Source organism: Pan paniscus, chromosome 3 (assembly GCF_029289425.2).
Source record: "Pan paniscus chromosome 3, NHGRI_mPanPan1-v2.0_pri, whole genome shotgun sequence".
Taxonomy (NCBI): Eukaryota; Metazoa; Chordata; class Mammalia; order Primates; family Hominidae; genus Pan; species Pan paniscus.
This window is the reverse complement of record NC_073252.2, coordinates 117291221-117312794: the sequence shown is the minus strand read 5'-3', so window position 1 is coordinate 117312794 and position 21574 is coordinate 117291221. Positions and strand designations below refer to the sequence as shown.

The window sequence follows — 21574 nt, the reverse complement described above, 5'->3', positions numbered from 1 at the left end:
ATTCATTGATTGACAGCCTTTTTTGCCTTCTGTAGGAGATCAGTCAGGGTGGCGGGAAAAACTGTGGAAAGATGCAAACCTTCTTGGAAGGCTGGGAGGTTTTACAAAAGCTTCGGAAAAGGATTTGGCTGAAGGCAGCCAGATTCTCTTATCCAGTGCCTAAAAGCTTAGGTTAGATAGAAAGGGGATGAGGGGTGACCATGTTAATTACCCACAAGTGTGTTGACTCAAGGCCTCTGTCATTAAATCTGTACTAAATAAATGCCTGCAGCCCCAGCTTGTCAGGGCTGCAGCTGCTACAACTCTTTCTGTGGGTTACCTGGTCCCCTAGCCTGCTCTTTCATTGGATATCTGGGTCAGAGTGCATTTTCTCATCTGTTGCTCTGTCAGGGTCTGTGGGTCAGTCCCGGCAGCCTTCCTTTCTTGTTAGAACAGTAAAATATATACCAGGGTTTGGTTTTATAAAATAGCTTCTCATTTTTGTCACAGAGGCAGTGCTGTTTCAGTTCAGTCCTTATAGCTTAGCTGACCATTTAGGCAGGATTTCTTAGGCCAGAATTTTCCTCATCTTGACCTTAACCTTTCAGAGCCAAAAACTTCCCATGACCCTGTCTTGATCACACATGTGTGTGATTGCTGCAGGTGACAGCAGTAAGGGGCGGAGCCAGGTACCTGACCCAAATCTCTGATGCCTAAGTCAGTGTTATGGCACTGATCAAGTTCCTTATGTCAAGATGACCATCATATTCCTTCATTTTTTGAAAACTCTGTATGGATGGCCAGATTATAAATGGAAAAATTTTGAGCAGATAATTTAACAAAGAAGTATTGGCCCGACTATCTTGATAACCACTATCACTGAACTGTAATTACCTATGGCATCCAGTAAGGCAGTGGTACCCAACCTTTTTGGCACGAGGGACTGATTTTGTGGAAGACAATTTTTCCAGGGGTTGGGTTGGGGGGCGGGCGGAATGGAGACATAGTATGGGTATAGTTCCGGGATGAAACTGTTTCACCTCAGATCATCAGGCATTAGATTCTCATAAGGAGCATGCAACCGAGATCCCTCGCATGTACAGTTCTCATGCTCCTATGAGAATCTAATGCTGTCACTGATCTGACAGGAGGCGGAGCTCAGGCAGTAATTCTCACTCCCACTACTCACCACCTCCTGCTATGTGGCCTGGTTCCTAACCAGCCACGGTCGGGTACCAGTCCACAACTCAGTGGTTGGGAAGCCCCAAGGCATCATCTTCCTCAAACAGTCCTAGAAATCCTCTGAAACAATACTTTGGACTTTCTGTACACCGTCGATTGAGACATTGATTTTTGTAGATGTATGTAACATTAACTGGGCTACATGTTTTTCACATTGGCAAGACCTACTAGATTTTCTGTTTGATTCTTTCTGCCTTCATGTGACAAGCTAATCTTGTCTGTTTTGATTTGATTTTACTAGTGGGTTACTTCCAATGATAAGCTTAGCTCCAAAATATGAGGGCACTGTTCTTGAGCTTCTTCTTTACTAACTACTGTGTATAGTTCTAAACACCATAGTTTTAGTGTCATTTTTTTTATTTGGAACTCAATAACCAAGATGGTAATCAGATCTGTGTATATTATTCCCAATTGCAATCATAAATTTACTCTAAAAGTTTTCTTATAAATGTGTGCATATTATATCAGAATCTTAACATTATTACATGCTTTCTATATGATTTTGAAAAACTATAAGCACATTATAAAACTTTCTATAGTCGGTGCCTCTTATTGAGATTTAAAGGGATTCACTTATATAATGTTAGAAAAAAAGGAAAAATCATATAACATGTTGATGCTGTTATTAAAGAAAATATACTAGTCCAGTCCCACTGTGCCTGATTCATTTCTTTACTGTCTGCAAGATTTACTGAATTTCATACTCATTCCCGTTTTAAAAGTAGTTTTCTTTCTTATCTGTCTTTGGATTCACTTCCCTCTTGGAAAAAGATAAATTCTAAAAGCCTTATAAACTAATTGTGTGGTTTCTTCTTTAAAAACACCCCTCTTGGGCATGCGGAAAGTGGAGAAAGATAATGGTCTTCCATAAGGTGTAATGTGGCAGCTGTCAAGGTGGCTTTATTCAAAGACCTGGAATTAAACTGCTCTCCATTAAGAAGTATCCTGTGAGGTAGGAGTGGTGGTCAGAGCCAATAAGAAGGGCTTAAAACACCTGGCAGGAGATGTCTCCTTACAGCCACTGATATAACCCATCAAATATGTAATAAAAATAATTTCTTTAAAAATGGATTATTGAGATTGAAACCTTTTTTCCTGTGGACCATTTATATTGAATAAATACCAAGGAGCAATATAACAAAATACCTTTATACAACACTGAGGCTAATTGGAAGAATTTGACATTTTATGAAAGACCAAGTTCCATCACTGCCATTCTTTTCACACTACTTTAATAAATAACTTTCTGAATAAAGAGCCTTTTCTTTTCTTAGCAGTTGGCTATTAGGAATTGTTTCCAGTTTCCGTAATTTTTATTTTGGCTCTTAAGATTTCACGCTTCAGACCTAAGGCAAGCAGAATGCCTTTGATAGCAGTATGACCTTTTTTTGTACAAAGATTACACAATTGAGCAAATTGCGTAGCCATGTAGCCACATGTCTTTATTTTCTGCTGAAGTTACCAGAGACTTTGCTGTAGCCTAAATATAGACCTTTCTCATGAGGCATCCACTAAAAATTAGAAATGTAATAATTTTTAAATGATCATTATATTTACTTTACCCAAGTATATTATTTTCTACAAACATATGCTTTATGGTCTTCAAGGAGACCATACATTTTATAAATGTATTATTTTCTATAAAGTTTCTTCTCTATTGAATAAACAAAAAGGCACTCTCTATACTTGTGTAAAAGGGACACAAGTATGTCCCTTTTGTCGTGTGAATGGCCATTATAATGATAAAAAGTTGAACAAAAGAAGGGCTGTCATTTGTCTTAAGTGAGGCATTGATAAAGCTCAGGAAAGATTCTCTTTAATGAAAAAAGTAAAATGTGGACTCACATTCTCTATCATTGTGTTGTTAGGGATCACTTGGGCAAGCTACTAACATACTTCCTTCTGTTATTCCACTTAAAAAATATGTATTTCATTTATGTATCTATCTTTCCCTTCAGGCTGTTAGTTCTTGGTGATAATAATAATAGCTGTCATTTAGTGATTGCTTAACATGAACTTGGTTTATGTGTTTTGTCTAATGATTGAATCAATGAATGAATCAATGAATGGATTCTGGAAAACCCAGACTTTTAGAAAGCCTATAATCTAGCATGAAGGAAAAAGAAACACAGATCAAGCTCCTTCAATACATTTAATAAGATTTTGCTTTCTTTTCCCTTAAAATGATTAAGAAACTAGAAATAATTTGAGAGTTGATTAAATATATAAAACAGTCTACAAACTGGTGATAGAGCCAGCCATGTTGAGGGACACTGAGATAACATTTTCATTGTCAGCTTTCATATTTGTGACTGTAGCAAGATGGAGAGCATTGGGTACTAGAGAGAGAGAGATACCTAGGTTCAAATTCCAGGTGTGTGATCTCAGGCAAATATGTGACTTATTTGTGCTTCAGTTTCTTTCTCTGCAAAATTAGGATAATAAAAGAATTTACCTCACAGAATCAGAGCAAATGTGTTCCTGGTACATTTGCTCCATTAAGTATTAGTTATTGCTCATAGTGGCAATAGGTGGGGGAGGGAACATCAATTTTCAATATCTAGTAGCAATACCATTGAAATCTTTATGTTCCTATGATGTTCCAAGCCTTTTTGCACTAGCGATTCCAATAATAAGCACTCAAAAAATTATACACTCATTTTTTTGGCCAGGCGTGGTGGCTCACACCTGTAATCCCAACACTTTGGGAGGCCAAGGTGGACAGATCCTTGAGCTCAGGAGTGTGAGACCAGCCTGGCCAACATGGTGAAACCCTGTCTCTACTGAAAATACAAAAATTAGCTAGCGTGGTGGCATGCACCTGTAGTCGCAGCTACTCAGGATGCTGAGGCAGGAGAATCACTTGAACTTGGGAGGTGGAGGTTGCAGTGAGCCAAGATTGTGCCACTGCACTCCAGTCTGGATGACAGAATGAGACTCCGTCTCAAGAAAAAAGAAAAAAAAGAAATTATACACTCATGTTTAAATTAGCTTAAGTTGAATTAGGTAGGTGGAAAGCTTACTGGGGGAAAATATGTCATATTTTGTAAGCACAAAAAAAGTGTAAACTTTTTATTCATAATGTATAACCAGTTCTCTACTTATGGGGAACAATCTGGAATTCACCATTTTCAGTAACTTCCTACGAAAGCAGCTAAAAATTGGAAAACTTTTTGGTCACTGCTTTCTCATCCTGGGTTTTCAGTGTTGTTGGAAGTGAGAGAATCAAATCTTAATGATTATTAAGACAAGCTGTAACTGATTTTTTAAAATTACAGCAATGGAGTATTTGTTGTGCAGATGAACGAAGAAACTCAATTATTAAAATTTTTCAAAAGAAAATAAATTGAATAATTGAACTTTAAGAGAAAAAGGCACGTACCACAACATATTGGTTGTTTCCGCCATAGTATAGTTCATTACTAATATGAATACTGTACTATAGCTCTATGCCAAATTAAATTTATATGAAATAGTTCTGCATAATATGGAGAAACTGATTAGGTACTAGATGATTTAAAAACCCATTTATTTATTCATTCAATATTTAACCCCTATTCTATGCAGGCATTATATTAGGTGCTCCATATATAACAGTGAATAAAAAGTCATATATAAGATAATTATACAATTTGTATAATTACAATTAGGAAAAAGAGGTGGGACTGTAAAGTATAAAACATTGTGAAATTATATAGAAACATATTCTAGAGTGAATGGTCTGAGATACATGTCATTATCCAGATCTTTTCATATGTCTCAATTTCATTTCTTGATGCTCCACTCCTTCCTAATCAGTGCTTTAACTTTCACATAGGAGATGTGGCAAGTCTGTGATTTCAACCTACACTGTAATTCAGCAACCTGTAGGATAAGACTACACTTGGGTTTTGGCTACATCAGTACTACAAGAAATAGACTGTTTTAGGAAAGCCATAAAACTTCCCTAGTTTTCAGACCATTATTTGAGCCAAAAATTTAAAGCCCAGAGCCCTTCATTTTCTTTCTTTAATCTCTCTGACACAGCAAGAAGCAGCCAACCCACTTACAGTTTCTGCCCATCACACTGTGATATGGCAGTCACCACTGGGTCCACAAAAAGGCATTTTTTTCTAAACTGTTCACTTAAAATGACTGTTAACTACTATTTACTACCAATAACCTATCCCTAATGCAGTGGTTCTCAAATTTCAGCATTCATCAGAATCACCTGGAAGGTTTCTGTAACGCAGATTGCTGAGCCCCACTCCCAGGGTTTCTGATTCAGTAGGTCTGTGTTGGGACCCAATAATTTGCATTTTTAACAAGTTCCCAGATGCTGATGCTGCTGGTCCAGGAACTTAACTTTGAGAACTGCTGCTCTAATGGAAACGGATCCCCTCTGCCTTCAAACTCATCAGGTCAAATATTCAAACTTTTGAGAGTCTGTTGCCTACACATGCTTTCGTTGCAAAATAGAGCATCAACAGGGTTCAACTGCAGGTAGTAGGAACTACTGTAGCTATTTTAAGCAGAAAAGAATTTAACTAAGTACTTTCAAATCATTGGAAAGGGTAGGTAAGTCATCCCAGGAATAAGTCCTAGAACAAAATTGCTGTTCTGGCTCACTATGGAAACTTCTACATACATAGGCCAGAGTCAGAAAGCTGCTAGCAGAACTGCAAGCTGCAGGACTGCAGTATTCCCTCTAGAGTCACGTCCCCCCAAAATAATGAGTTTCCCATGTGTCACTACATTAGTTTGAAATTCAAGTCTCACTCAAGTTTGCCTCATTGCCGAAACCAAATCTATCTGGAACCCAAGTTGCAAGAGAGTCAAGGAAATGTATTTTTGTTAGCTGTCTAGCCTCTTCGGAAGATGAAGACTCACTAGAAAAAGGTTGAAACAGATGTTAATGGAGCCTTGCTATCACAAGGACTAGTGAATGTTTCCCTGATGCAGCTGAGACATAAAAAAAGTTAAAGAATTAGCTATGTGAAAACATGGGAATATGCATTCTAGGCAGAGAAGAAACAAAGAGGCCTGGAAGAGAGCCTTCTTTTTCTCTCTTGTGAGAGAGAGATTATTAATTAACCTTAAAAACAGATGGCAAATACATAGACACTTCCCCCATCCCTGAAAAAAAAAATGACAATTTCAGAAAAGTCAGTTTTTAAAATTTAGAACATTATTGCAATAAGAAGAGAGGCTACCACATATTGAGTCTAACCCTCCACTACTTTAACCCAGTAGAGGCTAGGGTCCTCCATTTAAGCCAGGAGCTGTGAAATATCCCTCCTCCTACCTGTGAGGAAGCAGGACCAAAGTGATGTGTATGGAATCAAGCATGAAAAATACAACATAATCTTAACTGCCAAGGTGCACCCATCCATGTACCTTAAATGCTGAGAAAACCAGAGATTGAGTTTAGGCCCTGTACAGGAAAGTCACTGGCAAGATCTAGATGCCACTTACAGTAAGGCATTTGGTTCCAGAGTGAGGAGGCAGTAAGAAGTGCTTGAGCCCTGTGGATACAGAGATAAATGTATTAATATATCAGAGAATGTTAAACCTTAGAGATAGTCTACTCCAACTTCCTTCTTTTACACGTTCAAAAAAGCAGGCAGAGAGATTGAACATCTTGTTCAGGGTGACAAAGTCAGTGGAACATCTGGACTAGAACCTCCAATAGCCGACATTCCTTTTTATCACTTGCTTCACCTTGCTTTTAAGTTTCTGTTTCTGATCATCATCTCATGCTGAAATGTAAATATGGTAGCTGATCTAGCATTTTGTCAGCTGGACATCAGTTTACTATTTAGCTCCTTATCAGTTAGATGGTATTTAGAACAATTAGTTTTAAGGTCACTGCAAAATTGAAATATTTTTATAACTCTGACTACTGCTTTAACTCAAGACATTCCTGCACTCAAAGATTAACTCTCGTTCCACTCTTAGTGACTTTTCATGTCCAGAGTTGAATTTTTTTTAATTTTTAATTTTTGCAAGAATGGTGAAAAGAGGGCCATGGTATTAGAAAAGGATCATAAAAAGACTTATGATATAATTCCTTTAAAGAGTCACTAGAGGCCCAGTTTATTAGTTTGAGTGGCAGGTACAATTGAAGAACCCAGAAGAATACATATACCATCAAATTGTTTGTCAGATTGAATCTTTAACCCAATGAGCTTTGTTTTTTTATTTTTATTTTTTGCATTCCATATTTGGTTAATTTGACATTAAAACCATAGTCCTGTAAGAGCTTAACCATATTTGAATTAAACACTAATATCTAAACTGTTTTGTCCAAGAATTCAGAGACATTGTGCTCTCATATAAATACGCAATATTGGGTGGTATTAGGTGGTATCACAGTTCCAGTGGTTTTGAATTGGATTACCCAACCATAAAAATACATATACATATTTATATTTATAGTACCTTATTGTTTTACAGACTCTGTAAAATATGTTCTTTCTGTTAGGCTTCAAAACCGTAATGCAATAATAAAATCCCCTGAAGAAAATCAAACTCAGAAATCTAATTTTGCTAATTCTAATGAATAAAAGTCACTAAAACAGAAACTGTGAAAATCTGGAACTGTATATACATCCTATGCCAGAAATACCACATACTTTATTCCCTGCTGTTAGTAAATTTATTTCCTGCTATTAGTAAAATGTACAATATTTTATCCTACAACGTGATAAGTAAAAATAATAGGTAATTATGTTTTACTTAAAATCACCTTTATCCCAAGCCTTTCTAAGTTAAACAGAAAGTTGAATTCTCTTGTGATGGTCAAAGAAGCAGAGTACAAGAGCTTGAAAGGATTTCTGACTTCTCATGGCTTGTTAATAATAGATCCCAGAATTCTGAACCTGTATATCACTGACCACAAGGCTCTTATGGAAAATGTTTGCATGTCCCCACTGGGTCAGCTCAGAATGTTTGAGTTGTAGTGTGGTGTGACCAAACAAGCAAAAGAAAAGATTCTTTTCTCTTAGTAGAGAGAGAGATTAGGAATTACAGTAGATAATGGAAAGAGGCACAAGCTGTGCTGGCTTCTATCCTGTAGCTTTTAGAATGTTCTTTGTGGAAGGAAAGAAAGAAAACTTCCTGCTGTAAGAATAATGATGCCCTAAGGAAAAAACATCTGTTCTCCTGTCCATTGCACTGTATTTTAAAGAAAGCAGCTGTTATCTGCTTTGAGTTAAAAGGTGGGCTTTTTCCCACCTCCGCACTTCCCAAACTTGAGTTACCGCTCCATCTCTGATGTTGGAGGCTGGATAAACAACTAAGCCCTTTATCTAAACATTTTAAATCCTTCTTTCTTCCCCTATTTCGGTCCACACATTAGCCTATGGAATTGACTTAACAGAATGCATATTTTCTGGTCAGTTTTGGTCTTGGGAAAAAATTCTTAGCTTGAATGAAGAGGGTGACATTCATGGAAAGTTTAAACAAATCTGGTATATGTAAGTGAAATCTGAAGTCCAGAATAAAAAGGAGAATGTGCAAGTGCCTTCAGATTTGTAGGGAAATCTACTTTAGATTGCTCCATAAGATTTTATTATTTTGACCTTTTGACTTCCCAAAAGCAAAGTAGTGCTATCTCAGATACTCATAGGAAACTTAAGGGGTTTGAGAACCTGGCTGAAATTTAATTTTTCTTCCCTCTACTTCAAACCACGTAAAGGCCTCCGTTGGTCCAGTTAATAGCCTGATCTAGCTAAAACAGTTAACAAAGTGCTGACAGGGTAAATGGTCCAAGGGCAGAGGAGTGGAGGTTCCTTTAAATTCCCATCCCACAGGGCCCAGCAAAACACCTAGGAGAGGAGCCTGTGCGCTCTGCTCAGTCTGCGGGAGCCAGGGCTCCTTGGTCCAAATGAATGTTTTTTAATAGGCACCCAGGTGATTCTTATGATCAGGCTTGTGTGAGGCAAGTATGGTGGGAGGCAGGTTCTGCTAGTCTGGGCACAGGATAGTCTTCCTGGACTGGAGGCCTGGCATCCTCATTCCTTAACTAGCTGGGCTGCCACTGGCAAGAAAATTAACCTCTTTGTGCTTAAGTTCCTGTACTTGAAAAATGGAGCTTTTTCAGTGTCCACTTCATAAGGCTGTCCTGAGAACTAACCATAAAATGCTTAGAACATTATCATTACCCTTCTTACCAGATGATTTGCAGCCCAGAGCACTGGGATGGTTCCAGAATATTTACTCAATAAATTATAAATTTCTTTTGAGTGAATAAGACTGGGGAGGTATAAAGGAGCCAGATCACTAGAGTTCTTAGTGTTGCTCACTGTTCCAGGTACAGTCTAAGGGTGACAACTCCCTTTTCTCCACTTAGCCTACTTTGAACCATATTAGTTACCCTTATGTGGCTCAGTTTTAAAAATGCAGAGTGGAGTTGCCACTGTACAAAAAGGTTTCTAGTGTCTTTCATTAAAAAGAAAAAAAAAAGCCACAATATGCTATTTCTCTGCAGCAAAACAAGAAAACCTTGCAAATCACTGCTGCTTTAATTAACAGCATTTTTTTTTCTTCTTTCCTTACCTAAGGCCGCTGTGGTGCCATCTGCCCAGACCCTTAAAATTACTGACTTTAGCTTTAGTGACTTTGAGCTGTCTGATCTGGAAACAGCACTGTGTACAATTCGGATGTTTACTGACCTCAACCTTGTGCAGAACTTCCAGATGAAACATGAGGTAGGAATGCAGCAACATCCTTTGGAAAAGTCTATGTGTATGTGTGTGTGTATGTAAGAGAGAGAATTGGTTTTGAATGCAAACATGGAATAGGGATTTTTACATTTTAGTGATTAATATACTGTCACCTAATATATACCCGAGACTTTTAAAGAAAAATTATCATTATCAAAAAGACATTTAATGGGCTCCTAGCATGTATCAAGTATCAGGGTGAAGACTAAGGGAGAGTGTCCCTAAAAATAGGAGCAGGATGTTCAAAGGCATGACAGCAGAGATTGGGGGTGAGGGCCAGGAGTACTGTTGAGGGGTAAGAATGGCAAGAGAAGCAATGGAAGAAGGTGAGAAGCAAATGATACAGAACCTTGTAAGCCGTACAGATGAATTTGGATTTTACCCTGAAAACAATGGTGAGTCACAGGAATTTTATGCAGAGAAGTAGCATGATCTCACTGCAATGGTTATAACAATAGTGTACAGGGAAGGACCGAAGCAGAGTGAACTCCTTTGAAAATGAAGGAGGAAATAAAGGGGCCTGATGGGAGGCCAAGCTTTTAGTTGGAACAGGGTCACCCATATGGGTGAAGATGAAAACTGATTTTAACCTCTGTTGCTTACCTTATTCACTTCTCAGAAAATAGAAAAACTTAAATATCTTCTAATATCAGTTTGGAGATACTAGGGAATTCCGTTGTTTCATAATGGCTATGTATTATAATATATAGCACCAAAGAATAAGAAGCAGCAGAAAGGACTATTTAAAAAAAGAATTCAGTAATCTTGCCTTTAAAAATTACTTTTTCTGATCAGTTGAATGTCTAGTCTCCTTGTACAGATTTCCTATCTGAAAATTTAAATATCTTGAAGGCCTCCACTATTTAGCATTGTATTAATTCAGGACTCTGCCAGGTGCACATTTCAGCGATGAGTTGTCCCTGCTCTCAAAGGCTTCACAGAAATGAAAACTAAGAGTGAATATAGCTAAGATTAATACATTGTCATTTATGGTATTATTGGAGGCCCAAATCTGGTTCTTCCTGAATTTAACCAAAGTTTATGTTACTCTTTCTTAGGTGAAAATAAAGAACAATTGTCCATAGACTCTTACCTAATAATACTTTACTCTTGTTAGAGTGCGTTGATTAAGGGATATCATGCCATTTAATTATTTCAACAAGTTCTCTAGAAAGGGTGTTACTGGGGTTACTGTTATCCCCATTTTACAAATGAAGAAATTGAGACAGCATGGTAGAGTAGAAAGATCATGGATTTTTGAGTCATACCTCTGCTACTGTTTAGCTCTTTTTTCGTTGGGCAATTAATCACTCATATTCTCAGTTTCCTTTTCTGTTATTAGGGGTAATGGTATTATTCTCCCCATGGGAGTCTCACGAGAATTATACGTGCATCTGTGATTATCTATTTGTATGCATGTGTATGTATGTACTTATCTATAATATTCTGTTTAACAAACAGGTGTAGAGTCCATGTCAGTTATCCCATTCTTAGGCCAAGTTTGACTGGTTACATCACTCATCAAATTTCTCAATAGTAGGTCATAAGGCTCATTTTTTAAAGCCGTATCTATTGATGAGATGAAGATCTCACTTGGAGCCAGAAGTTCTATGTGAATCTCACTTCTGCTTCTTGCTAGTTACAGGACTTTATAAACCTATATAGTATCTCAAATCCTTTTCCATTCCTGAGTACTCCCATTCTTGAAACTAATAATGATTCTGTTGAAAGGACTTGGCTAGAGTAGAGGAATGTGATTCTTGTACTTTTAAATGAAATTCATGTAAGTTGATTTATTTCTCTTTGGCCTTTAGATAGCATTTGAGGGTTAGGTAATGAAGATAATCACTCAAAGTTTCTGTAGAAATCTTTATTCTTACCAGTTGTTGGGTTTTTATCCATGAGGAAAATATTTCCTCTTAATGTCTGATTCATCATCCTACCTTTTCTGGTTGAATAACTATTATTCTAATTCTGGCCAACATCAAACTTGAACATTGCCATCATTCTGGCTGGCCTTCCTTCCTCAGTGCCTCTTCTGTTTTGTTTCTTTCAGATATTATTGTCAGTATAATTTTAGGATGATGAAATTAAAATGTTAATGCTAGAGAGGATGTTAACATCATGAAGCTGTTGTGACTAAGAATATTTCATATTGAAAGACAGATCTTCATGTTCTCTGCATGGCTTCTAAATCTTTAGTTATTCTCCTATAATGATTGTAACCATTGCCTCTTGCTGATCTCTGAAACAGATTCTTCATTCTGCTCAAGCCAATCTGCATGTGCTGTGCTTATTTTCACTTTCTATCTTTTACATCTCATTCCTCCCTGAATAATGTCTGTTCCACTCTCTGCCACAACAAACATCTCTCTTCTTCAGAGCCTGACTTAAGAATATGTTTGTAAGAGAACCCTAGGCTTGACTTCATGCTGCTTCAATTGCTATTTGGCAATGTATAAACTTGCTCTCAATTTTATGTTTATTTACTTATTTCCTTTATATATGCAATTTTGTTATTTTCACTACTGATTGAGTTTCTTGAAGCAGGAGCTAAGCTGTTTTCTGTTTCTTCTTTTTCTCCGGTGGCATCTTGAGTTCACCACTCGGGAAACCTTCCATAATTGTTGGAGACTGATTCAACGTATTGAACATGCTCTGTAGAGTCATCCAAACTGCAACTAAGTACTCAGTAGTCCTGTACAAAATACTGTCTTACAAATTTTAATGGTGTCCAGCATATCCACTGAGAACTTACCAGATATGACCATAATTTTCTTGTATGCTGTTGAGAACATCCTGGTAACAGAATCTAAAACTGTACTTAAATATAGGTACTAACTACTTTGTCCATTGGGTTATCCAATTCTATTAGGTCCGTCTTAATAAAAGGAAAATAGAGTAGTCCATTAGGAATTATGTTTCATAGAGTCATTTTGGTCATTGTTTCACAATATATGGTATTATATATTTAATTATATCTGTACATTTATGATTAGTAAAAAGATATATCCAAAGTTTAAATTTCTGGGTTTTCCTGTTTTTTTTCTTGCTGCTTTAATTAATCACCAGTAATTTTCTGCAACATATTTTCTAAACATATCAAAGAGAGTTTATAGATCTTACTTAAAAGTCTTTCAGTAAGATTAGTCTCCCAGTAAGATTCATCCATCACCTTCCTGACAGACTCTATTCAGATATGAAAAAATGGTGTAAGAAGCTGCAGTATGCTTGGGGTGAACACATTCAATCTTAGGCACACAGAAATCCTCCGCTTGGAATATGGCAACTCAGTGGGTAAAAAGGTTAGGAGACATTAGTGTTCTTTGTTATCAGAATTTCCTGTAAACTGAGCAATAGAACAGGAATAAAATGACCTGAAAAGAAAAGGGAGGATATGGAAGCATTGATTTCCCACCAAGTTCTTTATAAGCAGTTTCTACCGACAATGAAGAAACCTTGTTTTTGGCCTACTTCTGTAGCTAATCGTATTGTGTTGAATATTGTCAAAGCAACATTCTTTTCCCTGGTACTTTTTCCATTTCCCAGAGCAATGTTCTTTGTGTTTGAAGCAACTCCAGTGATACATGCAGGGAGAATCACATATTTATTTTACAAATCCCCAAAAGTATAGTAAATCACTCAGATTTGAAGACAGGCAGATTCTGATGCTAACACAGACCATGTTTAGGGCCCATGAGTCTCTGGGGATTTTATTTAATACACCACTTAGAAGTTGAATTAAACCCAACTCTTGAGACTTGCTGAAGTCTATCCTGCCCCCGGCCATCTTTTAAAGTGTTTTTTATATGGACCCCAGGGCTTTACTTGGCATATATTTTTTTTAATTACTTCTTTGTAACCAGGCAGTAACTACCTGAATAAGTATAATTTAAAAGGACAAAGAGCTAATGACGGCATTGTCTTGTAGCTCCAATTTGTCCTCGGACATGTGCTATATACCTTGTTACTAGTCCACCCCCAGGGCCTTGCACTAAATACCTTCACGGATATACAACATGAGAGCATGGGAAGAACTTGGGAGTGGCCGCTTTTATGGCTCTCAAATGGTGAATTCATACCTATGTGAACCTTTGGACTCTCCTAGTTGGTGACACATGGACATGGCACATGGACACATGGGCCTTTTATTAAAAAAAAAAAAAAACCTACCCAGTGCCCTACCCTGCCAAAAATACCCTTTTAGGGATGTCTTGTGTTTTATATCAATTTAATTAGCATGGTACTTAACATGGTAGGCTGTGAAGTCAAATTGCTCAAGTTAGAATTTTGGCCCCATCCCTAACTAACAATATGACCTTCAGCAAGTTACCTCTCTGAGTGTCAGTTTTCTTGTCTGTAAGATGATCCAAATCGGAGTATCAGGCTAAATGTGAATGCTTTGTAGTGTCTGGAACATAGTAAATGTGTGAAGATGTTGGCAATTATTGTTACTACTTATGTTTTATTCCCTAAAGGTTCTTTGCAGATGGATTTTAAGTGTTAAGAAGAATTATCGGAAGAATGTTGCCTATCATAATTGGAGACATGCCTTTAATACAGCTCAGTGCATGTTTGCTGCTCTAAAAGCAGGCAAAATTCAGGTACTTTTTAGAGCCATTCATATATCTAATACATTTTGTTGCTTAGTAGTAAAATTTATAGCATATTCTTTCAATTTCACTTTAAGGTGCACAGATAATGATTTAAAATAATATTTGCTGCCACTTACATAATAAGTTATATTTTGTTAATTAAAGAGGACTAATCTGGCAAAACTACTTCATTGCTAATTTTCTTCCATATATGATATATATGGCATATTAGAAAACCTTCAAAATAACTTCATGTTGCACGTAAATAGTCTTTGGGCAAATAAATATTTCCTTCTGAGGAAAACACTGCCTTATTAAGAAAAAGTAAGAAAAAGTATCACATTTCTCTTGTTCACATTCAACCTGCTCCATAGTAGAATTCCTCAAAAACCACCTAAGTCCTGAACTTGCTTCATTGATAAGTTAGGGGTCTCTATCGCATTTTCTCTGGAGCACTCAGTAAATTTTGTAAGTACTGTTTCATAGAAAGGGTTTTGGTTTCATATACATTGACCAGAGACTGCTTAAAAGGAAGATCAATGCAGAAAACGTTCAAGTAATTCGTTCCTTTCCAGGCCAAATTTTATCCATATCTCTGTCCTTAGATTCTAACTTCAGTGGGAATCGACTAGTTATTCTAGGTAAGTGATTCCAGGCATCCATCATATAACTGTTTTTAATTCAGTGCTTCCCTGCCTTTTTCTTTTTGTAAATAAATTCTTAAAATGTTATTCTCTGTCTCTACTTTCATAGGGTGCACATTTTAACTGGCTAAATCTAGAAGAAGTGATTGTTATTAAAGAAGTGAGGTGCAATTAAATACAATAGTAGTATTTTCCTACCTTAGCAAACACGTGTAGGTTGAGTATCCCTTATCCGAAATGGGACAAGAAGTGTTTTGGACTTCAGATTTTTTTCAGACTTTGGAATATTTGCATTATACTTACTGGTTGAATATACCTAATCTGAAGATCCAAAATATTCCAATGAGTATTTCCTTTGAGACTTATTGGTGCTCTAAGAGCTTCAGATTTGGAAGCATTTTGGATTTCAGATTAGGGATACTCAACCAGTGTAAGAAATCATGTAAACTTATTTTGGGGTAGGGAAGGTCATAAGGATTATCAACACTGAAAACTATCCTAGTTCTCTGTGAGGAATAACAATATGATGATTTTTTGTGTTTGTTGTAAAACCTATTTAGAGTACTGAGAGTTCTAGGAAAATACAGCTGATGATAATTTTAACTTGTGTTTTTTGCGAATGAACGGGAACAGTATTAATGATAATACTCATAGCAGATACTAAAAAATAACCTATATTTAGCTGGAGAGTAGATTATGTAACTTTTTAAAGCCAAGTTTTCATTTCAAATTATTTTCTTTCTATTGTTTTGCTTGAATTAACATTGTCTGCATTCCTTAAGGACACAGCAACTGATAGCAGAGAGTGAACAGAATCTGCAGGGAATTAAAAGAGGAAAAAAACAATTATTTAAAGTTTATTATGATTATTTCACATAATAATTAAGAATTAGCAATACTTACTATAGGTGGACAGATTATTAATTTATTGAGGCATTTCAGCTTTTCCTGTTGATAAGTGACATTTGTGGTGATCCCATTCTGAATGACAAAGGACAACTGATTCCCTGAAGAATAGGATTCTAGGGTTAGTCCTTTGTGACTATAGAGAAGTATGTATGTAAAGCACTGAGGCGAAAAAAAAGATTACTGAAAAGAGGTAATATAATGTCCTTCACCACATTATATTTGTTCTCTCTTTCCTCCAATGTCTTTGGTCATGCAGAACAAGCTGACTGACCTGGAGATACTTGCATTGCTGATTGCTGCACTAAGCCACGATTTGGATCACCGTGGTGTGAATAACTCTTACATACAGCGGTAAGACTTTCCCAGTAAAGCAAGAACATGTTTTCTTTTAATTGTAGGGCTGTCTTTGTTTAAGTTAAAGCCACAGCAAAATTGGATGGTCAAGGTCCCATAACATACTCTGGTTATATTTAAGGGAAATGGAAAAAATAATGCAGGTTAAGTATTATGTTTATAATTTTTCAGCCCTGAAGTTCAAAACATATTTATGTTGAGAATCTTATTTCATTAGATAATTACCAGGAGTTTTACTTTAGTTTATATACATCCAGCTTAACAGCTTCCTTAGAAAACTATTAAGACTAGTTTAGAAAAGGTAACATTTTACCCTACAGTAGAAAAGATAATATTTGAAAAGTGCTTAGCTCAGCCCTACATACTTATTAAGTGCTCAGTAGAAGGAGGCTTTTGGTCTTAGTGGAAGCTACATAGCACTCTGTTGGAAAACTGGGCCTCTGTCTAATTTCTCTATACCGTTATGTCCTGATCTGTAAAATGGAGATAATAGTTGTAAAAGATAATGCACATCAATACCAAGCAGAATGCTTGGTACCTATTTAAGTCTTAAATATTAGAAGCAGATGCTAGAGATGTACTGTCATCAGATGTCTGCTCATTGACTGAGTTTGAGAGTGAGACACTATCCGTTAGGACAAGTGTCAGGCTCCTTTAAGAGCCATACTTAAGTGGCATTTGAGATGACAAATGAGAGGATAAAGGTGACATCACTTTTCATCAAATGTTTGAGCCACTGTGATATTTTTATTTTCTTACAGGAATTTAGTTGAAAAGTCTACATTTTAAGTGCAAGATCTCTTACTACTGAGCATTTTTTAAGTACACAAGTGATTCAACTAATGGGCAGATCTCTCAAGGAAATTCCAGATGTCTGATATCTAGAGGGAATTTCAGAAAGCTCTCTAATCACATTCTTCTTATCTAAATAAATGGAAAACTTCATGTAGAAAGAATTGTAGTGATGTAACAACCATGTCCTCTGCTGACCTTTGATGGGAAAAGATAGCAAGCTCTTGCCTGAGTATCAGAGTGAGTCTGGCTGTTTCCTCTTGAAAAATCTCATGTTTTGGAGAACTAACTGGGTGACATGTCCTTTGTCCCCTGTGCTTTGTCATGTGATTGCAATCCTGAGCCTCACACAGACACAGAATAATTATGAAAGGGGACACTGATATGAAAAGATGTATAGTACAGAGTCAAGCCACATAGTACACCTCTCCACAGTCAGCACAACCTAAAGATCAGAATAAGCATGTGCTACACTGAACATAATATTATTAGTATGTGGATTATTAGTGTATGGATTGCTCTAAGATGCTATATTGCCCTGCTTTAGAGTGAAAAAAAACACTCAACTATTTTTTCCTTTGTTTATTTAAAAATAATTACCCCGAAAACATCTGGAGAAATGTCATCTTCTCCAAAAAAAAAAAAAAAAAAAAAAAAAAAGAAAAAGAAAAAGAAAACATCCTGGGAAAAAGTCATTGACTGCAGAATCTTGCTTTCACACACACACCACAAAGCAGACTTCAACTTTAAAAAAAAAAAAAAAAAGTTAAAGCAGTTTCAAAGATTTTTATTTCTTCCTACATCCCTGTGGTTTCAGTAGAGGAAACCAAGAATTTTCCAGGGATTTTTCTTTTTTTTCTTTCCTTGTTGGTAAATGAGTGATACTTAAAGTAGAATTTTCTTAGCCAGGGGACCCAGGAAACTATGAGTACCATAAATATTCCCATGTAAAGTACTATCTTCTAAAAAGGTATACTGTGTCCAGCCCTCATCAGATATTCAAACTAATATTTAGAGAAAATCAAAAAATAAAACAATGCACAGAGATGAAAGTAATTTATCAAAAAGAGAAAAAATGGTCATGTGGTAGCAAAATTAGAAACTGAGATTTTCCTCATTCATTCTTGAACATCTTTTCAGAAAATTACCCTGAAATTACCTTGAAAGAAGATATTTCTCCAATAGAAAGTTGCCCCTTGAGTCATCATTTGATTATTTGATGCCTTCTTTGATTAGGAAACTACCATCGTAGAGGAGTTCTACAGGTATGCCAGTGGCATATATGAGGGAAGAGTTCACTGCTCATGCTTACTTCTCCCACTTGGGTGAATCAAGAAGAGAATGAGGGCTGGGCGCGGTGGCTCACGCCTGTAATCCCAGCACTTTGGGAGGCCGAGACAGGTGGATCACGAGGTCAGGAGTTCGAGACCAGGCTGGCCAACATGGTGAAACCCCGTCTCTACTAAAAATACAAAAAACATTAGCCGGGTGTGGTGGCGGGTGCCTGTAGTCCCAGCTACTTGGAAGGCTGAGGCAGGAGAATCACTTGAACCCAGGAGGCAGAGGTTGCAGTGAGCTGTGATCTCGCCACTGACGCCAGCCTGGGCAGCAGAGCGAGACTCCATCTCAAAAAAAAAAAGAATGATCTCAGATAGATACTGAATTCTTATTTTTAAAATAGGCAGTAATAGGAACAAAATAGCTAAAGTGCAGACAACCACTAGAGAAAGCACAATTGTAGCATTTGGGTTATGTAGAGAGATTACCTGCATTAGGTCTGCATTCAGTATAAGAAGACTGTTGTAGATGCATTTATTTGGTTAGATTCAAGTTTGGTGTTGATAAATAATGCAGTGAAATTATGTTATATTCTAGGCAGATAGATAATGAATAATTATTATACTAGGGCTTTTGCCCTTTGCAAGGCAGAAAGAAAGTGATAGAAGTATAAAATGTGATTCTTGCCATTAAGAATTGTCATAGTCTCATGAAGTAATAGTGATCACTACAAGAAAGTATCTAGTCCTGAGTTATTTAGTGCATGGACTGTAAGTGTTCAGCAGAGAAAACTGGTCAAGACAGATGTAGTACATCTCCATTGTTAATGGAGGAAATGAGACTTAAACTTGGTCTTAAAATGTGGGTAGGATTTAGAAAGGAGAAAGGATAAATATATTTCAGGAGCACCATGAGGTAAGCATGTTCTTGGAATAGTGGTGATGGCTAGCTTGACTAGAGTTAGAAGGTTCACACTGATTAGGAATGAAAAAGAAGAGAATGAACAAAGGGAAACTTTTTGATGCAGGGTTATAAAACTAACCAGTGCATTATAGATTTGATATGGGTGGGAAAAAGGAGCCACTGCAGTGTGTAATAAATGCACAGTTTTAGGAAGGAAGTCTGAATGTAAGCTACAAGGTGAATGGGTAGAAATTAGAACCACAGAGCTCAACTAGAAAGCTGTTACAGCAAGTCAAGTATAAGCTGAAAAATCACATACTGGCTAGAGAGAGGAAGAGACTGAAGGAGAAAAAAATTTTTTAATTTAATAATGAGCAACTAGTTATATATAAGCATGAAGGAAGGAGATATGACTTCTGGTCCAAGAAACTGGAACAGTGATGGTGCCATTGATGAAAATGAAAGAGCTGGGAAATATGTATATGTGTGCATTGAGAGAGAGGGTTGGCAAGAATGGAGGTTATGGGAGTTTTGGCAATAAGTCCAGTAGAAGATAATAAATAGGGTGGTAGTTAGAAGTGGTAAAATGATCAAACGAATGTGTTTTTTTCAAGGTTAGAGATGCAATACAATCAGGGGGAAAAAAATCTCCTGGTAGCCACAATCACACTGTATATTAGTCCTGGGAGAACTTGTTCTATCCAATGACTGTCTTCTCTGCTCTAATAGAGGACAGAAGTGAGCTGAAGTCATGGTCTGGCACAGTGGGAATAGAGGGTCAGCAGGATCTGAGAGACTTAAAAGGGCACTACACACAGCACAAAATCATGTGTGAAGTTCAAACTGGGTAAAGTCCATTTTACCCATGAATGAGATGATCTCTGGTCAGGTTGGAGATCTTGAGAGCCTGGAGATCTGACTATGAATAAAGTGAAAGTTCAATTCAATTAGTCCTATGTCAGTAGTAAATACTAATAATAGAAGCTAAAACTTTATATAGGCCTTATGCCATTTGAAACGTTTTTGCACTTTTTATATATTAGTTCATTTAGTCCTTATACCACCATGCAGTGGCTGTGATGGTTATGGTAGTTAAGAGCCAACTTGAGCCAGATGCCTAGCTTCAAATCTTGGCTTCTCTCTCCTCTTACTCTGTGACCTTGTGCAAGTCATTAAACTTCTCTATGTCCCTGTTTCCTTCTTTGTATAATGGAATAATGAAAATACCTATCTTCTGGGATTTTCATAAGGATTAAAGGGGTATAAATAGATGTAAAGTGCTTAGAACATTTCCTGGCACATGTTAAATGCTCTACAGGTTTTAGCTATTTTCACAGGGGAATGTTCTTAGCAACAGATAGGAGTTCAAGATCTTGCTTTGTCCTGTGGTGAATAAAGGGAGTGGCAAAAATACTGTGCCCAGTAGAACCTAGTAGCTGTGGAACAAAGAAGCGGAGCCCTGTCCATCATTATGTGCAAAGAGATAATCAGTAGTGTCAAGGAGGTCAGAGAATTCTGAGGTCAAAAGGTGAAATGAATCATCATTATGAATATTTATGTCATTGAATATGATTATAGACAATGAGAAGGCAAAAAAAAAAGGTTGATTGGGAGAAGAAAGCAATAGTGATGATTTGAAGAGAAATGATGAAGTAAAGAACTGAATGGGATTGAAGGTTACAAAGAGGTTGTTAGAGAATTGAGCCCAGAGTAATATATATGGCTAAGAAGCAGAACCAAGGATGTTGTTTGTTCTTGGTGACATAGGAAGACTGGGGTGGCAATATAGTTTCCCACCCCCATGGGGCTTTCATTTTCTATAGATTTCTAAGGCTTTCTATTTTTAAAATATTGGTCTGATTTCTGCATTGGACATCCTAATACTACTGTCAGAGATGGACCAACAACTGTGCAGAACAGAGGAAAATGCAAAGTGAGTATGCTGGTCCATTAGTGCTCACTGACAGCAGTGTGAGAACAAAATTCTGTAGCAGTAGTGGTTTAAATGGGTCCTTCTGATGCAACCTTAAATAAAGAAGCCACATAGCCTTGTGTTTGAAAGAGGAAAATACAACAGATAGAGAATACACTGGTTTCCATGAATGTTTTTATATACAGGAAATTTGAGTCATTTGTCACTCTGTTATGGATTCATAAATCTGTATTTTTAGAA

The 21574-nt window shown here is 36.8% G+C and overlaps 1 protein-coding gene across 5 annotated transcripts in view; it reads left to right on the top strand.

The window, feature by feature from the left end:
- Nucleotides 1-21574, top strand: part of PDE5A (phosphodiesterase 5A) — a 134736-nt gene that overhangs the window by 93693 nt on the left and 19469 nt on the right. For 3 of the 5 annotated variants that reach the window (XM_003816428.6, XM_003816429.6, XM_003816430.7), the window contains exons 12-14: nt 9765-9911; nt 14405-14530; nt 16331-16425. In XM_003816428.6, the coding sequence (XP_003816476.3) occupies nt 9765-9911; nt 14405-14530; nt 16331-16425 (368 nt within the window). The remainder of the gene's footprint in view (nt 1-9764; nt 9912-14404; nt 14531-16330; nt 16426-21574) is intronic. The other 2 variants (XM_008969489.5, XM_055111781.3) reach the window with 1 other exon arrangement.